Raw genomic sequence first — 16222 nt, 5'->3', positions numbered from 1 at the left:
TCGGAGAAGGGACATGCAGAGGTCCTTTCTTCCATAAACATATGTTTTTGTTTTTGTTTTTGTTTTGAGTCTTGCCCAGGCTGGAGTGCAGTGGCACAATTTTGGCTCAATGTAATCTCTGCCTCAATTCTCCCGCCTCAGCCTCCTGAGTAGCTGGGATTACACACATGCGCCACCATGCCCAGCTGAGAGAGAGAGAGAGAGAGAGAGTGTGTGTGTGTGTGTCTGTGTGCGTGTATTTTTAGTAGTGCTAGGATCACAGGTATGAGCCATCACACCCAGCCTATAAAATGTTAATCAGAGCTCTAATGAAATAGGATGGAGGTACTGAGTTTGTGAGTATCCTCTTTTTTTTTTTTTTTTTTTTTTTTGGAGACAGAATCTCGCTTTGTCACCCAGGCTGGAGTGCAGTGGTGCAATCATGTCTCACTGCAACCTCTGCCTTTTGGACTCAAGCGATTCTTGGGCCTCAGGCACTCAAGCAGATGGGATTACAGATGTACACCACCACACCAAGCTAGTTTTTGTACTTTTTATAAAGAAAGGGTTTTGCCATGTTGACCAGGCTGGTCTCAAACCATGGCCTAAAGTGATCCAGCCACCATGGGCTGAAAAAGTGCCAAGATTACTGCTGCACCTAGTATGTGAATATCTTTAAATGAAATTATAAGATATTTGCCCTAGACCCAGTTTTCAGGAAGAAATATCAAAAGATAGATAATTATTTTATTTCTTTTCATGGTATTTTGACTAAGTATTCCTAAATATTACTTGTGGTATTCAACAGGATCACCTTTCAGCCAGGTTTAATCACTGGAACAAGACTTAAGCCTTGAGTAAAACTCAAAGTATGCTGTGCACAGAAGACAACTGAAGAAAGTGCAACAGCCAATATGCAAATAAATCAATGTTCACATTCATAATTTTTTAATTGTTGTTTTTTGAGACAAGGTATGGCTCTATCGCCCAGGCTGGAGTGAAGTGGTGTGATCGTGGCTCACTGCAACCTCTGCCTTCCAGGCTCAAGCCATCCTCCCACCTCAGTCTCCCAAGTAGCTGGGACTACAGGCGTGCACCACTGTCTGGATAATTTTTCTATTTTTTGTAGTGATGAGGTTTCACCATATTACCCAGGCTGGTCTCAAACTCGTGAGCTCAGGCAATCTACATGCTATGGCCTCCCAAAGTGCTGGAGTTACAGCATGAGCCACAGAACCCAGGTTAACAATAATTTTTAAATACAATTTACAACAAATTATTGCTTAACTGGACAAACTGCATAAAATCTATTTTAAATGATGACAGCCATTGTTTTTGTGAGGAAAGATGGAAACTCACTGCTATGGCTTGGATATTTGTCCTCCCAGATTTCATGCTGAAATTTGATCCCCAATGTTGGAAGTGGGGTCTAGAGAGAGGTGTTTGGGTCATGGGAACCAATCCCTAATGAATGCCTTGGTGCCACTGCCCTTTAGGTAATGAGTGAGTTCTCCCTCTACTGGTTCCTGTGATTATTAAAAAAGGGCCTGCTACCTCCCCTCCTCCTCCTCCCTCTCTCCTTCCTCTCTTGCCATGTGATCTGCACACACAGGCTCCCCTTCTCCTTCCACCATGAGTGGAACTAGCCTGAAGCCCTCACGAGAAGCAGATGCTGGCACCATGCTTCTTGTATAGCCCACAGAACAGTGAACCAAATAAACCTCTTTTCTTTATAAATTACCCAGCTCTAGGTATCCTTCTGCAGCAACACAAATGAACTAAGACATTCACTCTCACTTTCTTGGGGCCATAAATTGCTACGAAAAAGAACTTTTAAACTGTGCATACATGTGGATCTAGCAATTCTACCTTCAGGAAGTTAGCCTAAAGATTATAAATGTACACAGAGATATAACTAGACATTATGAACATGACTTTATCCATAATAGTGAAAATCTGGGAACAACCCAACATTCATCAATTGGGAGTTAATTATTAAAATCATAATAAAATGGAACACTAAGCAGCCCTGAAAAAGTGCAGTAGTGTTCAATGTATCAATTTGGTAGTAAAAAGAAAATATTATACAGTGGTATATAATACGATTGTATTTTGGTTACTATGAATGTGCTCTGTGTAATCACAACAAACTGTTAAAACTATTAGAAAATAAAATTATAAAGGATTTTTAAGTTACAGAATTAAAAACTTATCCCAATATGCAATTATTCTGAGATCAGAAAATAAAGATTTAAAAGCAATGTAGCTACAAGAATAGTAATCACAACATTGCATAAAATTCCAAGATAATGAAATTCATAAATGTCCAAGAATAGAGAATTGAACAAATTGCAATGTATTCATACAATAAGGCACTCTACAAGCATTTAAGTAACGATGCAATACAACATTTACCAAACTGAAGAGATGTCCATGTTATATTGCTAAGCTACAAAAAATGTTATATAATATATACTGTAAGATTCCCTTTTTAAAATAAATATCAACATGCCAGTATACAAAAGACTAGGAAGATAAACATATCACTGCATGGTATTACAGATTACTATTTTCTTCTTTTTATTTATGCATATCTTCTCTATTTTGACAGTGAATATATACCTATTAGTAAAAGAAAAAAAAATCTCTTTTTTTTTTTTTTGAGATAGAGTCTCACTGGTCGCAAAGGCTGGAGTGTAGTGGCACAATCTCAGCTCACTGCAACCTCCGCCTCCCAGGTTCAAGTGACTGTACTGCCTCAGGCTCCCGAGTAGCTGGTATTACAGGTGTCCGCCACCACAACCAACTGATTTTTGTATTTTTTAGTAGAGACAAAGTTTCACCACATTGGCCAGGCTGGTCTCAAACTCCCAACCTCAAGTCCGCCTATCTTGACCTCTCAAAGTGCTTGCATTATAGGCATGAGCCACTACACCCAGTCCTAATGCCTATCTTTTGTTTAAAAAAATTAACAAAGATTGTCATGCCTAACCTACTTTTAGTTAAAATTCTATACACATAAAACTGGTGTTTGGGTAATGGGAACACTTTCAGAACAGTAGAATAAGAAAGTCTGAAAATCTACTCATCCATAAAAGCAACAAAAACACTGGCAAAAACTATCAAAATCAACTTTTGGAACTTTGGAAATTAACTAAAATTCTTTCAACAATCCAAGAAGTGTTTCTTCAAGAAAGGCAAATGAATCTAGGAAACAAAAGCAAGCTTGAGATGTCTGTGTTCACCCTAATCCCATCCCTCTCTCCCAAGTTCCTTAAAACCAAAGTCCCTAAAACTATTAACGGCTGTGAAAAACAACAGCTTAGTAGCCACTGAGCAAGGAGGTGGGTCCAGAATGCAGTACAGTAGTGTGATCTTGGCTCATTGCAGCCTCCACCTCCTAGGTTCAAGTCATTCTCTGCTTCAGCCTCCCAAGTAGCTGGAATTATAGGCATGCACCACCATGACTGGCTAAGTTTTATATTTTTAGTAAAGACGCGGTTTCACCATGTTGGCCAGGCTGGTCTCAAACTCCTGGCCTCAAGTGATCTGCCCGCCTAGGCCTCCCAAAGGACAAAATACATTTGGAGGTCCATAAAAGACTAATTACCTGAGCTGTCTGGCAAGTTGCTGAAATGCTCCATTTCCAGGGCCTGTCTTTATCTGACCTGACTCAGAGATCACCCAGTATCAACAACCCTGTATTCAAAGGATTTCTCAAAAACATTGAACAACAATCCCTCAAGATCACAGCTACCTGAGGTGACATTACCAATTAGGGCTATTAAGAGGCTGATTGGAAACTTAAAAAAAAACATAGAATGAGATGTCCATAGGGACTTTGGAAAGCTCCAAAATATTCCTGGAAATCTAGAAAGCCGTATGTGCAGGACTGAGCCATGCTCAAGTCCAGGAGAAATCTGAGAAGGCTCTAATCGCTCGCTGGCTGATTTTAAGGCTTCGCGGAAGCAGGAAGCAATAGTCAAGACAGACTGGAAACTGTGAAAGATGCCAGAAACAAGGCAATGGGCCATGTATTACATAATTCCACTTATATAAAATGTCCAGAAAAAGCAAATACAGAGAGACAGAAAATAGATTGCTGATTGTCAGAGGTTGGGGGCAGGAGAAATGGGGAGTGACTGATAATGAGTATAGGGTTACATTTGGGGATGATTAAGAATCCTGGGATTAGGCCGGGCGCGGTGGCTCAAGCCTGTAATCCCAGCACTTTGGGAGGCCGAGGCGGGTGGATCACGAGGTCAAAAGATCGAGACCATCCTGGTCAACATGGTGAAACCCCGTCTCTACTAAAAATACAAAACATTAGCTGGGCATGGTGGCGCGTGCCTGTAATCCCAGCTACTCAGGAGGCTGAGGCAGGAGAATCGCCTGAACCCAGGAGGCGGAGGTTGCGGTGAGCCGAGATCGCGCCATTGCACTCCAGCCTGGGTAACAAGAGCGAAACTCCGTCTCAAAAAAAAAAAAAAAAAAAAAAAAAAAAAAAAAAAAAAAGAATCCTGGGATTAGATAGCAACTGGTAGTTGCACAACTTAAGACTACTAAAACCCACTAAATTACATGCTTTAAAAAAGTAACTTTTAGGCTGGGCGCGGTGGCTTATGCCTATAATCCTAGGACTTTGGGAGGCTCAAGTGAGGTGATTACTTGACCCCAGGAGTTCTATGCCAGCCTGGGCAACATGGTGAGACCCAATCGCTACAAAAAGTTTTTAAAAATTAGGCAGGCATGGCGGTATGTGTCTGTGGTCCCAGCTACTTGGGAGTTTTGAGCCCAGGAAGTCAAGTCTGCAGAGAGCCATGTTCACACCACTGTTCTCCAGCATAGGTAAGAGTGAGACCTTGCCTTAAAAAACAAAACGAAATAACTTTTGTAATATGTATATTATACCTAAATAAAGTCATAAAATTAAAATCTTTACTCTGCTTTGTAAAAACCATAATCCAACATGGATGGATAACTATCATCTTTCCTCTAAATTTTTTATTGGCAATGTTTTGAGGAATTAGTCATTATGAATTTGAAAATGAAATAAGTATCCATACAATGTATATTTATGAAAACGTAAGGAATATTTATAGCTTTAGATCGTATTTCAATTTTCTAAGCTCTCTTTCAATTACATTTTATCACAGATAATTTTAGATGAAGTTTAAAGGTTCTTATTTTTAATAAGTTTCTTCCTGTTTACAAATATTTATGGGCGGACAATCATAAAAGCAATACAGGAGTACAGCAGAAGATACAGAAATAGAGAAAACACAAAGAAAAAACTAAAAATCGCTTATATCATATCACCATCCAGAGATCCAACAGTTTTTAACATTTTGGTCTAAAGCTTCCAGACTTAACTTTCTTTTCAAATGTTAGCATAGTATAGAAGAACAATTTAAAAATACATGAATATAAGAAAACTAAAATATGTGTTCAATGCCTCAAATCCCCAAATGTTACTTACAGTTTTATCTCCAATAAAGGTAAGGTTTGTTCCATTCTCCTTAGCCTTTAAACAATTAAAAAAAAAAAAATTAATTCAGAACTTCTAGTTTTTAGCTGCCCAAGTTTCTGTAGTGCCTGCCTGAGCCTGCTCCCCAGGTACAGCACTCCCTCCCTGGAGATGCAGCAAGCAAGGGTGGCTCCTGCACCGCCAAAGTTTTATTGTACTCTCAGAAATATATAACGAAAACAATTACCTCCTGTTTTTCTCCTAAAAGAGGCAGTCGATGCATAAAATCTCCAGAAAAGCTCTAAAAAAGAAACACAAAACTAAAAAAATTAAAGGTGTGTAAATACTACAAGAAAAGTGTAGCTCAAAATACAAAGAAATGGTTTATTTATTTTTATTTTTATTTATTTATATTTTTTGAGACGGAGTTTCACTCATGTTACCCAGGCTGGAGTACAATGGCACGATCTCGGCTCACCGCAACCTCCACCTCCTGGGTTCAGGCGATTCTCCTGCCTCAGCCTCCTGAGTAGCTGGGATTACAGGCACGCGCCACCATGCCCAGCTAATTCTTTTTTTGTATTTTTAGTAGAGACGGGGTTTCACCATGTTGACCAGGATGGTCTCGATCTCTTGACCTCGTGATCCACCCGCCTCGGCCTCTCAAAGTGCTGGGATTACAGGCTTGACCCACTGCGCCCGGCCAAGAAATGGTTTAAACAAAACACTATACCCTAAGCAGTAAATATAAAAACATAGCATCGGTAGACAAAACATTTCCAATTAACCACAAACAAGTGAATAAAACCCTGCTGGGAACTAGAAAATAGTATCAAACCAAAATGGCCATTCAGTTTTTCTATGAAAATAATAAACATTTAAGAATGACAGGGCCGGGTGCGGTGGCTCAAGCCTGTAATCCCAGCACTTTGGGAGGCCGAGGTGGGTGGATCACGAGGTCAAGAGATCGAGACCATCCTGGTCAACATGGTGAAACCCCGTCTCTACTAAAAATACAAAAAATTAGCTGGGCATGGTGGCATGTGCCTGTAATCCCAGCTACTCAGGAGGCTGAGGCAGGAGAATCGCCTGAACCCAGGAGGCGGAGGTTGCGGTGAGCCGAGATTGCGCCATTGCACTCCAGCCTGGGTAACAAGAGCGAAACTCCGTCTCAAAAAAAAAAAAAAGAATGACAAAGCCTTAGATATAGGATGTATGCTTAGGATAGAAGAATCTTAGATCATTTCCTCTCATTCTACAGATGAGTAAAATGTGACTCAGAACTACAAAGTTTTATACAAAGAAATAGGATTTAAACTTAAGACTCTTGACGCTTAGGTCTGCTGTCCCTTCTACCACACTACATTTCATGTCTGTAATAAACTACACTAATTATTTTTCTTACCAGTTATCAGTAGATGAGGCATTCTCCTTCCTAATAAGATTGTGTAATTCAACACTGTTACATTAGACTGGAGGAGAGGAAATCCTACCAACAAGCCAGACCCTGGAAAAATTATAGCACTTCTCAAAGTAGCGAGCCTCAGGCAACTAGATTTAACAGGTAGCTTTCCATAATCAAATCCAACAAAGACCAATCAATCTTCCTAATCTAAGGTATAAATTTGGAAAACCAACAGAAAACATACATGCTACAGAACATCACATTGGTTCTAGCTTTCTCTTTCCACCACTCTGTCACCATTTTAAAGCTATTTTCTTTTCCCTCCAAAACCATAAAACCTAAGTTATATTAAGAGCTGAACTCTTCCTTCAATTACTGATTACTTCATCTGCTTATCCATTACCAATTTTTTTTGACACTGAATTTCACTCTTGTCTCCCAGGCTGGAATGAAGTGGCATGATCTCAGCTCACTACAACCTCCACCTCCTGGGTTCAAGTGATTCTCATACCTCAGCCTCCTGAGTAGCTGGGGTTATAGGTACCCGCCACCATGCGCGGCTAATTTTTTAATATTTTTTGTAGAGACGCGGTTTCACCATGTTGGCCAGGCTGGTGTCGAACTCCTGACCTCAGGTGATCCACCCGCCTTGGCCTCCCAACGTGCTGGGAGGCAGAGGTTGTAGTGAGGCAAGATCGTTCCATTGCACTCCAGCCTGGGCAACAAGAGCGAAACTCCATCTCAAAAAAAAAAAAGGAAGGACAAGTAAAGATGATAACTACTATAACTATTTTCAACACATATAAAATATTTCTATCAAAAAATTGGTATTAGATTACTATTTCTAAGACAACAGAATTTCGTATCAGAATCTCCACTTACCCGAAGCATGAAAAATATAATTATTCACATCTTCCTCTTTCCACAAAATTAAGGTATGAAATTGAACCCTAAGACAGTGATGATACATATCCTTCTGATTTCAGATCTATGGCAGTAAAATGTAAAAATCCTGATTTTTCTGGGAACATATTAATTAGATGAGGTGACCAGAGAATTAAAAATGTGAGGTTTTAAATGTCCATCAACAGATAAATGGAAACACAATATGTGGAGATACATACCACAGAGTATCATTCAGCCTTAAAAAGGAATGAAATTCTGATACTGCTACAACATGGGTGAACCTTAAAAACATTATGCTAAGTCAAAGAAGTCACACAAAAAAGAACAAAAGTTGTATGATTCTACTTATGTGAGGTATCTAGAATAGTCATATTCACAGAAAGTAGAAGAGTGGTTCCTATGGACTTGGGGTTGGAGAATGGGGAATTATTATTTAATAGATATGAAGTCTGAGTTTGGGATGATAAAAGTACTAGAGATGGGGCTCGGCCTTCAGGCTCACGCCTATAATCTCAGCACTTTGGGAGGCCAAAGTGGGTGGATCACTCGAGGTCAGGAGTTCAACACCAGCCTGACCAACGTGGTGAAAACACAAAAAGAATTAGTCAGGCATAATGGTGTGCACTTGTAGCCCCAGCCACTTGGGAGGCTGAGGCGGGAGAATTGCTTGGACCCAAGAGGTGGAGGTTACAATGAGCTGAGATAAGGCCACTGCACTCCAGCCTGAAGAACAGAGCAAGACTCCACCTGATTGGGGGGGGAGAAGTACTGGAGATGGGTTGATGGCTGCACAGCAATGTGAATATACTTAATGCCACGGTATTACACACTTTAAAATGGTAAATTTTATGTAGTGTATATTTTACCACAATAAAAAAAACTGGGGGTTTGCTTTTTACACACAAAGGAAAGTACAACCTCTCTTTGATGAGATGAATATAAGTGGCTGACTATGTACCTATCAGAAGACGCTTCTAATTACTTCTACCAAAAGAAATACTTGAGGAGTGGGAAGTGGATATAGACAAAAATATAGACATTACATTTTTCACTTACTGTACTTTCCTCCAACCACTTTTAAAGATTACCTGTGTTTTAAAGAGTTCACTGCAGTTCTGGAACAATTTTGATGATGTTTGATATTTCCCAGACAAGCCTCTTTTTTCCTTAAGTTTTTCCAAATATGACTCTACTTCTTCTGCCTGGAAAAAGAGATAACACAGAGCAGTTAATTCACCTTTCAGAAATAAGATACTAAGAGCACAACAAATAGATCACCTATAGTACAAATACAATTTTGAGTTTGCTATTTCAAAAATGGGCAGCATCAGATAAACGCTCTACATAAAAGTATGTAAGAATCTAACATTATTAGACTCGTGTATAATTCTAGCCTTTGGCTCACAAGACATAGTTCTACTAAAAATTCTGAGGAGACTGGGAAACTGCCAGCATCTAAAGGATTTTGTCACATTAAACATATTTAAGAGTTTACCTGACTAAATTACCAACATCAACAAAAAGATATTCATGCTCATAAGCTAAGATAGAACACAAAGCTGTTGTAATAGGACAATATTTTAAAAAGTACAAACAGGGCCAGGCGTGATGGCTCATGCCTGTAATCCCAGCACTTTGGGAGGCAGAGGCGGGAGGATCACAAGGTCAAGAGATCGAGACCATCCTGGCCAACATGGTGAAGCCCCATCTCTACTAAAAAATACAAAAATTAGCTGGGCATGGTGGCACATGCCTGTAGTCCCAGCTACTCAGGAGGCTGAGGCAGGAGAATTGCTTGAACCCAGGAGGCGGAGATTGCAGTGAGCTGAGATTGCACCACTGCACTCCAGCCTCGTGCATGGTGACAGAGGAAGACTCTGTCTCAAAAAAAAAAAAAAAAAAAAAAAAAAAAAAAAAAAAAACGCAAATAGGGAGACGGAAATAGAATGGGAAAGGTCTGAAAAATTCAACTGTATTTTTTTTACTTTTATTTTAGGTTCAGGTATACAGGTGCAACTTTGTTATATAGGTAAACTCAACTCACAGGGGATTGTTGTACAGATTATTTCATCACCCAGATACTGCCTAGTATCTGACAGTTATTTTTTCTGATCGTCTCCCTCCTCTCACCCTCCACTCTCAAGTAGGCCCGGTATCTGTTGTTCTCCTCTTTGTTGACCATGTGATCTCAACATGTCATGTATCGCTTTCTGTTCCTGTGTTAGTTTGCTAAGGATAAAGGATTCCAGCTCCTTCTATTGTCTTGCAAAGGAAATCTCATTCTTTTCTATGACTGCATAGTCTGGCTGCATATGTACCACATTTTTTTTTTTATGGCTGCATATATACCACTTTTCATTTATAAAGTTAACCACTGATGGGCATTTAGGTAGATTCCATGTCTTTGCTATTGTGAATAGTGCTGCAGTGAACATATGTGTACATGTCTCTTTATGGTAGAATAATTTATATTACTTTGGATACATATCCAGTAATGGGATTGCTGGGTCAAATGGTAATTCTATTTTTAGCTCTTTGAGGAATTGCCACACTACTTTCCACAGTGGTTGAAATAATTTACACTCCCACTAACAATGTATAAGAATTCCCTTTTCTCTACAACCTTGCCAGCATTTGTTATTCTTCGACTTTTTAGTAATCGCCATTCTGACTGACGTGGGATGGTATCTCATTGTGATTTTGGTTTGCATTTTTCTAGTAATCAGAGATACCGAGCTTTTTTTCACATGCTTGTTGGCTGCATCTATGTCTCCTTTTGAAAAGTGTCCGTTCATGTCCTTTGCCCACTTTTTAATGGGGTTCTTTTTTGCATATAAATTTAAGTTCCTTACAGAGGCTGGATATTAGACCTCCATTGGAAGCATAGTTTCCAAATTTTTCTCCCATTCTGTAGGTTGTATGTTTACTCTGTTGACAGTTTCTTTTGTTATGTAGAAGCTCTTAAGTTTAATTAGATCCCATTTGTCAATTTTTGCTTTTGTTGCGATTGCTTTTGGCATCTTCATCATGAAATCTTTGCCACTTCCCATGTCCAGAATGGTATTGCCTAGGAGGTCTTCCAGGGTTTTTATAGTTTTTGGGTTTTACATTTAAGTCTTTAATCTATCTTGAGTTGATTTTTTAATATGGTGTGAGGAAAGGGTCCAGTTTCAATCTTCTCCATATGGCCAGCACGCTATCCCACCACTATTTACTGAATATTGAGTCCTTTACCCATTGCTAGTTTTTGTCAGCTTTGTTAAATATCAGATGGTTATAGGTGTTCAGCCTTATTTTTGGGCTCTCTTCTCTGTTCCATCGGTCTTTGTGTATGTTTTGGTACCAGTATGACAATGTTTTGGTTACTATAGCCCTATAACATAGTTTGAAGTCAGGTAATAAGATGCCTCCACCTTTGTTCTTTGAGCAATATATTTTCAATGTTCAAGTATTGTGGACCAAGGCCAGTCTCAAAAGTATGGTTGTTGAAGCCTTTCACAAGATCTAGGTGGTCAAAACTATTTTCATGGCTGCGTGCAGTGGCTCACACCTGTGATCGCAGCAATTTGGGAGGCTAAGGTGGGTGGATCACCTGTGGTCAGGAGTTTGAGACCAGCCTGGCCAACATGGTAAAACCCTGTCTCTACTAAAAATACAGAAATTAGCCAGGTGTGGTGGTGGACACTTGTAATCCCAGCAACTAGGGAGGCTGAGGCAGGAACCCGGGAGGCAGAGGTTGTGGTGAGTCGAGATCGTGCCATTGCACTCCAACGTGGGTGACACAGTGAGATTCCGTCTTAAACAAAACAAAAACTATTTTCATAGGCCGTCACGGTGGCTGACATCTGTAATCCCATCACTTTGGGAGGCTGAGGCAGGCGGATCACGAAGTCAGGAGTTTAAGACCAGACTGGCCAACATGGTAAAACCCCGTCTCTACTAAAAAAATATAAAAATTAGCTGAGCATGGTGGCTCATGCCTGTAATACCAACTACTTGGGAGACTGAGGTAGGAGAACTGCTTGAACTGGGACCAGGGAGGCAGAGGTTGCAGTGAGCCAAGATCGTGCCAATGCATTCCAGCCTAGGCTACACAGCGAAGCTCTATCAAAAAAAAAAAAAACTATTTAATAATAATAATAGTATGCTATTTCACTTGGAATGATATTATGAAAGCAATGGTGGGTAAAACTGCTGCCTCTTATCATGAACTAAGGCAGTGGCACTTAATTGTACCAGCAGTCATATTCTTCATAGACATAAACTGGCAATTTTTTTAAATGCCAGTTACTACATTAACTATAAACTACCATTATGTTACTATATTACTATAAACTACTATTACTCAGACTTGGTTATTTTAGAGATATTTCTCTGGAAACAGGCAATGGAGGGTGTCACCTCCAGGAAGATAATTGACATTATTCATTGCCAAAATAAAATTTGAGATTTCTAGCAAAAACTGGAATTTTGAATAACTTGGATCTGCTACATTGAATTTAATGACTTCCAAAACTTAAGAACCTAATGGTGAGATCAAGAGGGCAGGGGTTGAATTTAATGACTTCCAAAACTTAAGAACCTAACAGTGAGATGAAGAGGGCAGGGGATAGTTATGAACAATGTAATTTTTAGCTAAATGTAAAATGAGTTAATATTTAGAAAATGTATATAGTTCAGTCAACCACTATTTTCCAAATAACCAATAAACGATGCTACAAGATCACTCATGGGTAAAAGACACATTCATGGCCAGGCACGGTGGCCCACGCTTGTAATCCCAGCACTTTGGGAGGCTGAGGTGGGTGGATCATGAGGTCAGGAATTTGAGACCAGCCCGGCCAAGGTGGTGAAACACCGCGTCTACTAAAAATACAAAAATCAGCCAGGCATGGTGACATACGCCTGCAATCCCAGCTACTCAGGAGACTGAGGCAGAAGACTCACTTTGACCCAGGAGGTGGAGGTTGCAGTGAGCCGAAATTGTGCCACTGCACTCCAGCCTGGGTGACAAAGCAAGACTCTGTCAAAAAACAAAAAAAAAAAGACACGTTCATACCAGTGGATTTTTTATTAGAGTTCATCAATATTTCAGATTCCACACTGCAACTAACCTTTAAAAACTCCCACTTGTTAAATTTTGGTATAGAATCAAAAAAGAATACTCTCAGTTATCTGAAAAGGCCATTAAAATACCATTCCTTTTCCCAACCATGTATCTGTATTAGGTTACATTTTCTACATGTACTTCAACCAAATTATTGCAGCAGACTGAGTGAAGGAGGGGATATAAGAATCCAGTGATCTTCTGTTATGCCACATAGTAAACAAATTTACAAAAATGCAAAACAACGCTGCTCTATGTGTTTTTTTTTTGAAAACTATATTAACATGTAAGTTTATTATTGCTACTTTAAAATAAATTAATAAATATTTTTATATTTTCTTGGTTGTAATTTCTAATAGCATTAACCCACATGCTCAAAGGCTTTCCTCTTTTTTCTTTTTTCTTTTTTTTTTTGAGACAGAGTCTTACTCTGTTGCCAGGCTCCAGGCTGGAGTGCAGTGGGGCGATCTTGGCTCACTGTAACCTCTGTCTCCCAGGTTCAAGCAATTCTCCTGCCTCAGCCTCCCGAGTAGCTGGGACTACAGGCGCATGCCACCACGCCCAGCTAATTTTTTAATTTTTAGTAGGGACGAGGTTTCACCATGTTGGTCAGGATGGTCTCGATCTCTTGACCCCATGATCTGCCCGCCTTGGCCTCCCAAAGTGCTGGGATTACAGGCATGAGCCACTAAGCTCGGCCAAGGCTTTCTGGAGTCTGCAATAATTTTTACAAATACGAGAGTTCTGAAACTAAAAAGTTGGAGAGTCGATGGTGTGAAAATTGGGAAGCATGCATTCTAGTTTTAGCTCTCCTCCTTTATAGCTACACAATACTCTCCTCTAGGAAATTAAGAGACTGGAATTAGATAACCACTAAGGTCCAAGAAAAGTCTGTAATTTTATGTTCCTTACCTTGAAGTTATAGATTTCATTGTAACAATCAGCACTTTTCAGATACCAGGTTATATTCAAAGACAGTTCACAAGGTTCTCCATCAACTATAAAAGAAGAAATCTTTGTGAACAAAAGATAATTCCCCAACAAAGCAGTTTTCCTAAACTGTTAACCTGCATCCTATTTATTTCCTACCCTAAACTGAGATACTCAAAGACCATCCTTTCTCCAAACATAAGGTATTGAAATCATACATGCAAAAAAGAACTGGATATTCAGATAAAAGTATTGTTGTTCACAGAAAAACAGCAGGTAAGCAGTTTTTAATTTCTTGAAACTATGGATCTATTTTTACACCATAAAGTCATAACTTCTGGATCTCTACTGGGAAAAACCTCGGCAAGATAAGGCAGTCCTAAATTAAAGCCAGTATATTATCATTTAAGTTTTTATTGAGCAGGCTGGGTATGATAGCTCACAACTATAACCCCAAAACTTTGGGAGGCCAAGGCAAGGTGATCGCTTGAGCCCAGGAGTTCAAGACCACCCTAGGCAACATAGTGAGAACTCATCTTTACAAAAAATGCTTAAAAAGCTAGGCGTGGTGGCACATGCTTGCAGTCCCAGGTACTCAGGGGAGGGAAGCAAGAGGATCACTTGAGCCTAGGAGGTCAAGTCTGCAGTGAGCTATATAGTCCCACCGTACTCTAGCCTGGACGACAAAGCAAGACCCTGTCTCAAAAAATATAAATAAATAAATATTGAGTAGAGCACAAGTATACAAAGGTATAATGGCACACTGTTAGGCCAAAGAGAAAAACGAGTAGAAACAAATTATTAAAAACCAAAATGCTGGGCGCGGTGGCTCACACCTGTAATCCCAGCACTTTGGGAGGCTGAGTCAGGCAGAAAACAAGGTCAGGAGTTCAAGACCAGCCTGAGCAACATGGTGAAACCCCATCTCTACTAAAAATACAAAAATTAGCCGGGCGTGGTGGTACATGCTTGTAATCCCATCTACTCAGGTGGCTGAGGCAGGAGAATCACTTCAGCCCAGTAGGCAGAGGTTGTAGTGAGCCAGGATTGTGCCACTGCACTCCAGGCTGGGCAACAAAGCAAGACTCCATCTCAAAAAAATAAAAAATAAAAAATCCTTTCAAAAGGCTAGTTGGAGAGATAAAGAATAACAGAAATGCATATCACAGCAATATTCACAAATGTTGAATGGTGTTAAATGATGATATACATAATAGTTCCATTGACAGCAAAATTCATATCTCGGATCTTGAAAGATATCAAGATAGAACAGAAAGAGCAATGAACGAAAAGTAAACATGGCTGCGGAAGGTAGAAACGGCAAAAGTAAAGGTAAGAGTACCAGAATTTTTTTTCAAAGCCTACCTTAAAAGAGGCTTCAAGGAACCTTATGTTATCATGGAAGCGTCACAAAACTCAATAAACACAGTTTGGAACACAGCAGTCTAATGGATCAAGACATTATTCTGAAGACTTGGGAAGGTAAATCTGACTATATGACTGATTAGCTGGAGGAGTCAGTATTCGCTTTTATCTCTGATTCTAGCTATGGAAGGAAAAATATACTAAAGTCTCCCTACTTTATACAAATGTAACAAAAATAAACATGACTGCCTTTAGGAATCTACTTTTGGTTCACAACAAAAGAAACAACCTAATTATAAACTTCCTTTTTTCTTTCTTTTAAACTGTTTTCTCAAACTAATTTTTAAATGACCAACACATTTTCAAAGGACTCTATTAGAATGTTAAAAAATCTGACCCGTCATCAGAGTAATGCAAAGCAAAAAAAAAAGAAAAAAAGAAAAAAAATCTGACCCGTTGGATAGAATTTATGGAAATGATAAAAAGGATATGGAAATTGGGCTATGAACTATTCAGAAGAATCCATACAGAGACAAGATTAACTAATTACAAGCCAGTAAGAACACAACCCCCAAACAGGAGACTTGTCAGGAAATTTGGCTGCAAAAATACTGCTGTTTATGTTAAAAGACAACATTTAAAACTTTAAATGAGAGGCTCTGAGAGACAATAAAAATGGTCCCAGCTATTCCATGGGAAACTATATACCATCACCAAAAAAACTACAAAATCAAGACAACTGCTAAATATGAGAAAGCACAGATGTAACAAAGAGAATGTAAATTTTAAAGTGCCTCAGGCCGGGCACAGTGGCTCACACCTGTAATCAGAAATTTGGGAGGCCTAGACAGGCAGATAAATTGAGGTCAGAAGTTCAAGATCAGCCTGGCCAATACGATGAAACCCCACCTCTACTAAAAATATAAAAATTAGCCAGGCATGGTGGCACACGTCCGTAGTCCCAGTCACTCTGGAGGCTGAAGCAGGAGAACTGCTTGAACCTGGGAGGCGAAGGTTGCAGTGACCCAAGATCGCACCACTGTACTCTAGCAGCAAGACTCCC

At 39.6% G+C, this 16222-nt stretch overlaps 1 protein-coding gene across 11 annotated transcripts in view; it reads right to left on the bottom strand.

Moving 5' to 3' along the window:
- The window catches only part of TMEM87A (transmembrane protein 87A), a 58312-nt gene that overhangs the window by 38786 nt on the left and 3304 nt on the right, over positions 1 to 16222 (bottom strand). For all 11 annotated transcript variants that reach the window (XR_004274978.1, XM_032297860.1, XM_032297852.1 and 8 more), the window contains 4 exons: positions 13777 to 13862; positions 8846 to 8959; positions 5694 to 5747; positions 5459 to 5503 (listed from right to left, as the gene is read on the bottom strand). Coding sequence is in view for 10 of the 11 variants with exons in the window: in XM_032297860.1 (XP_032153751.1) it covers positions 5459 to 5503; positions 5694 to 5747; positions 8846 to 8959; positions 13777 to 13862 (299 nt within the window). In the remaining variant the exon portion in view is untranslated. The remainder of the gene's footprint in view (positions 1 to 5458; positions 5504 to 5693; positions 5748 to 8845; positions 8960 to 13776; positions 13863 to 16222) is intronic.

Source organism: Sapajus apella, unplaced genomic scaffold, assembly GCF_009761245.1.
Source record: "Sapajus apella isolate SASKATOON/1434 unplaced genomic scaffold, GSC_monkey_1.0 scaffold37, whole genome shotgun sequence".
Taxonomy (NCBI): Eukaryota; Metazoa; Chordata; class Mammalia; order Primates; family Cebidae; genus Sapajus; species Sapajus apella.
This window is presented reverse-complemented; position numbering and strand designations above follow the sequence as displayed.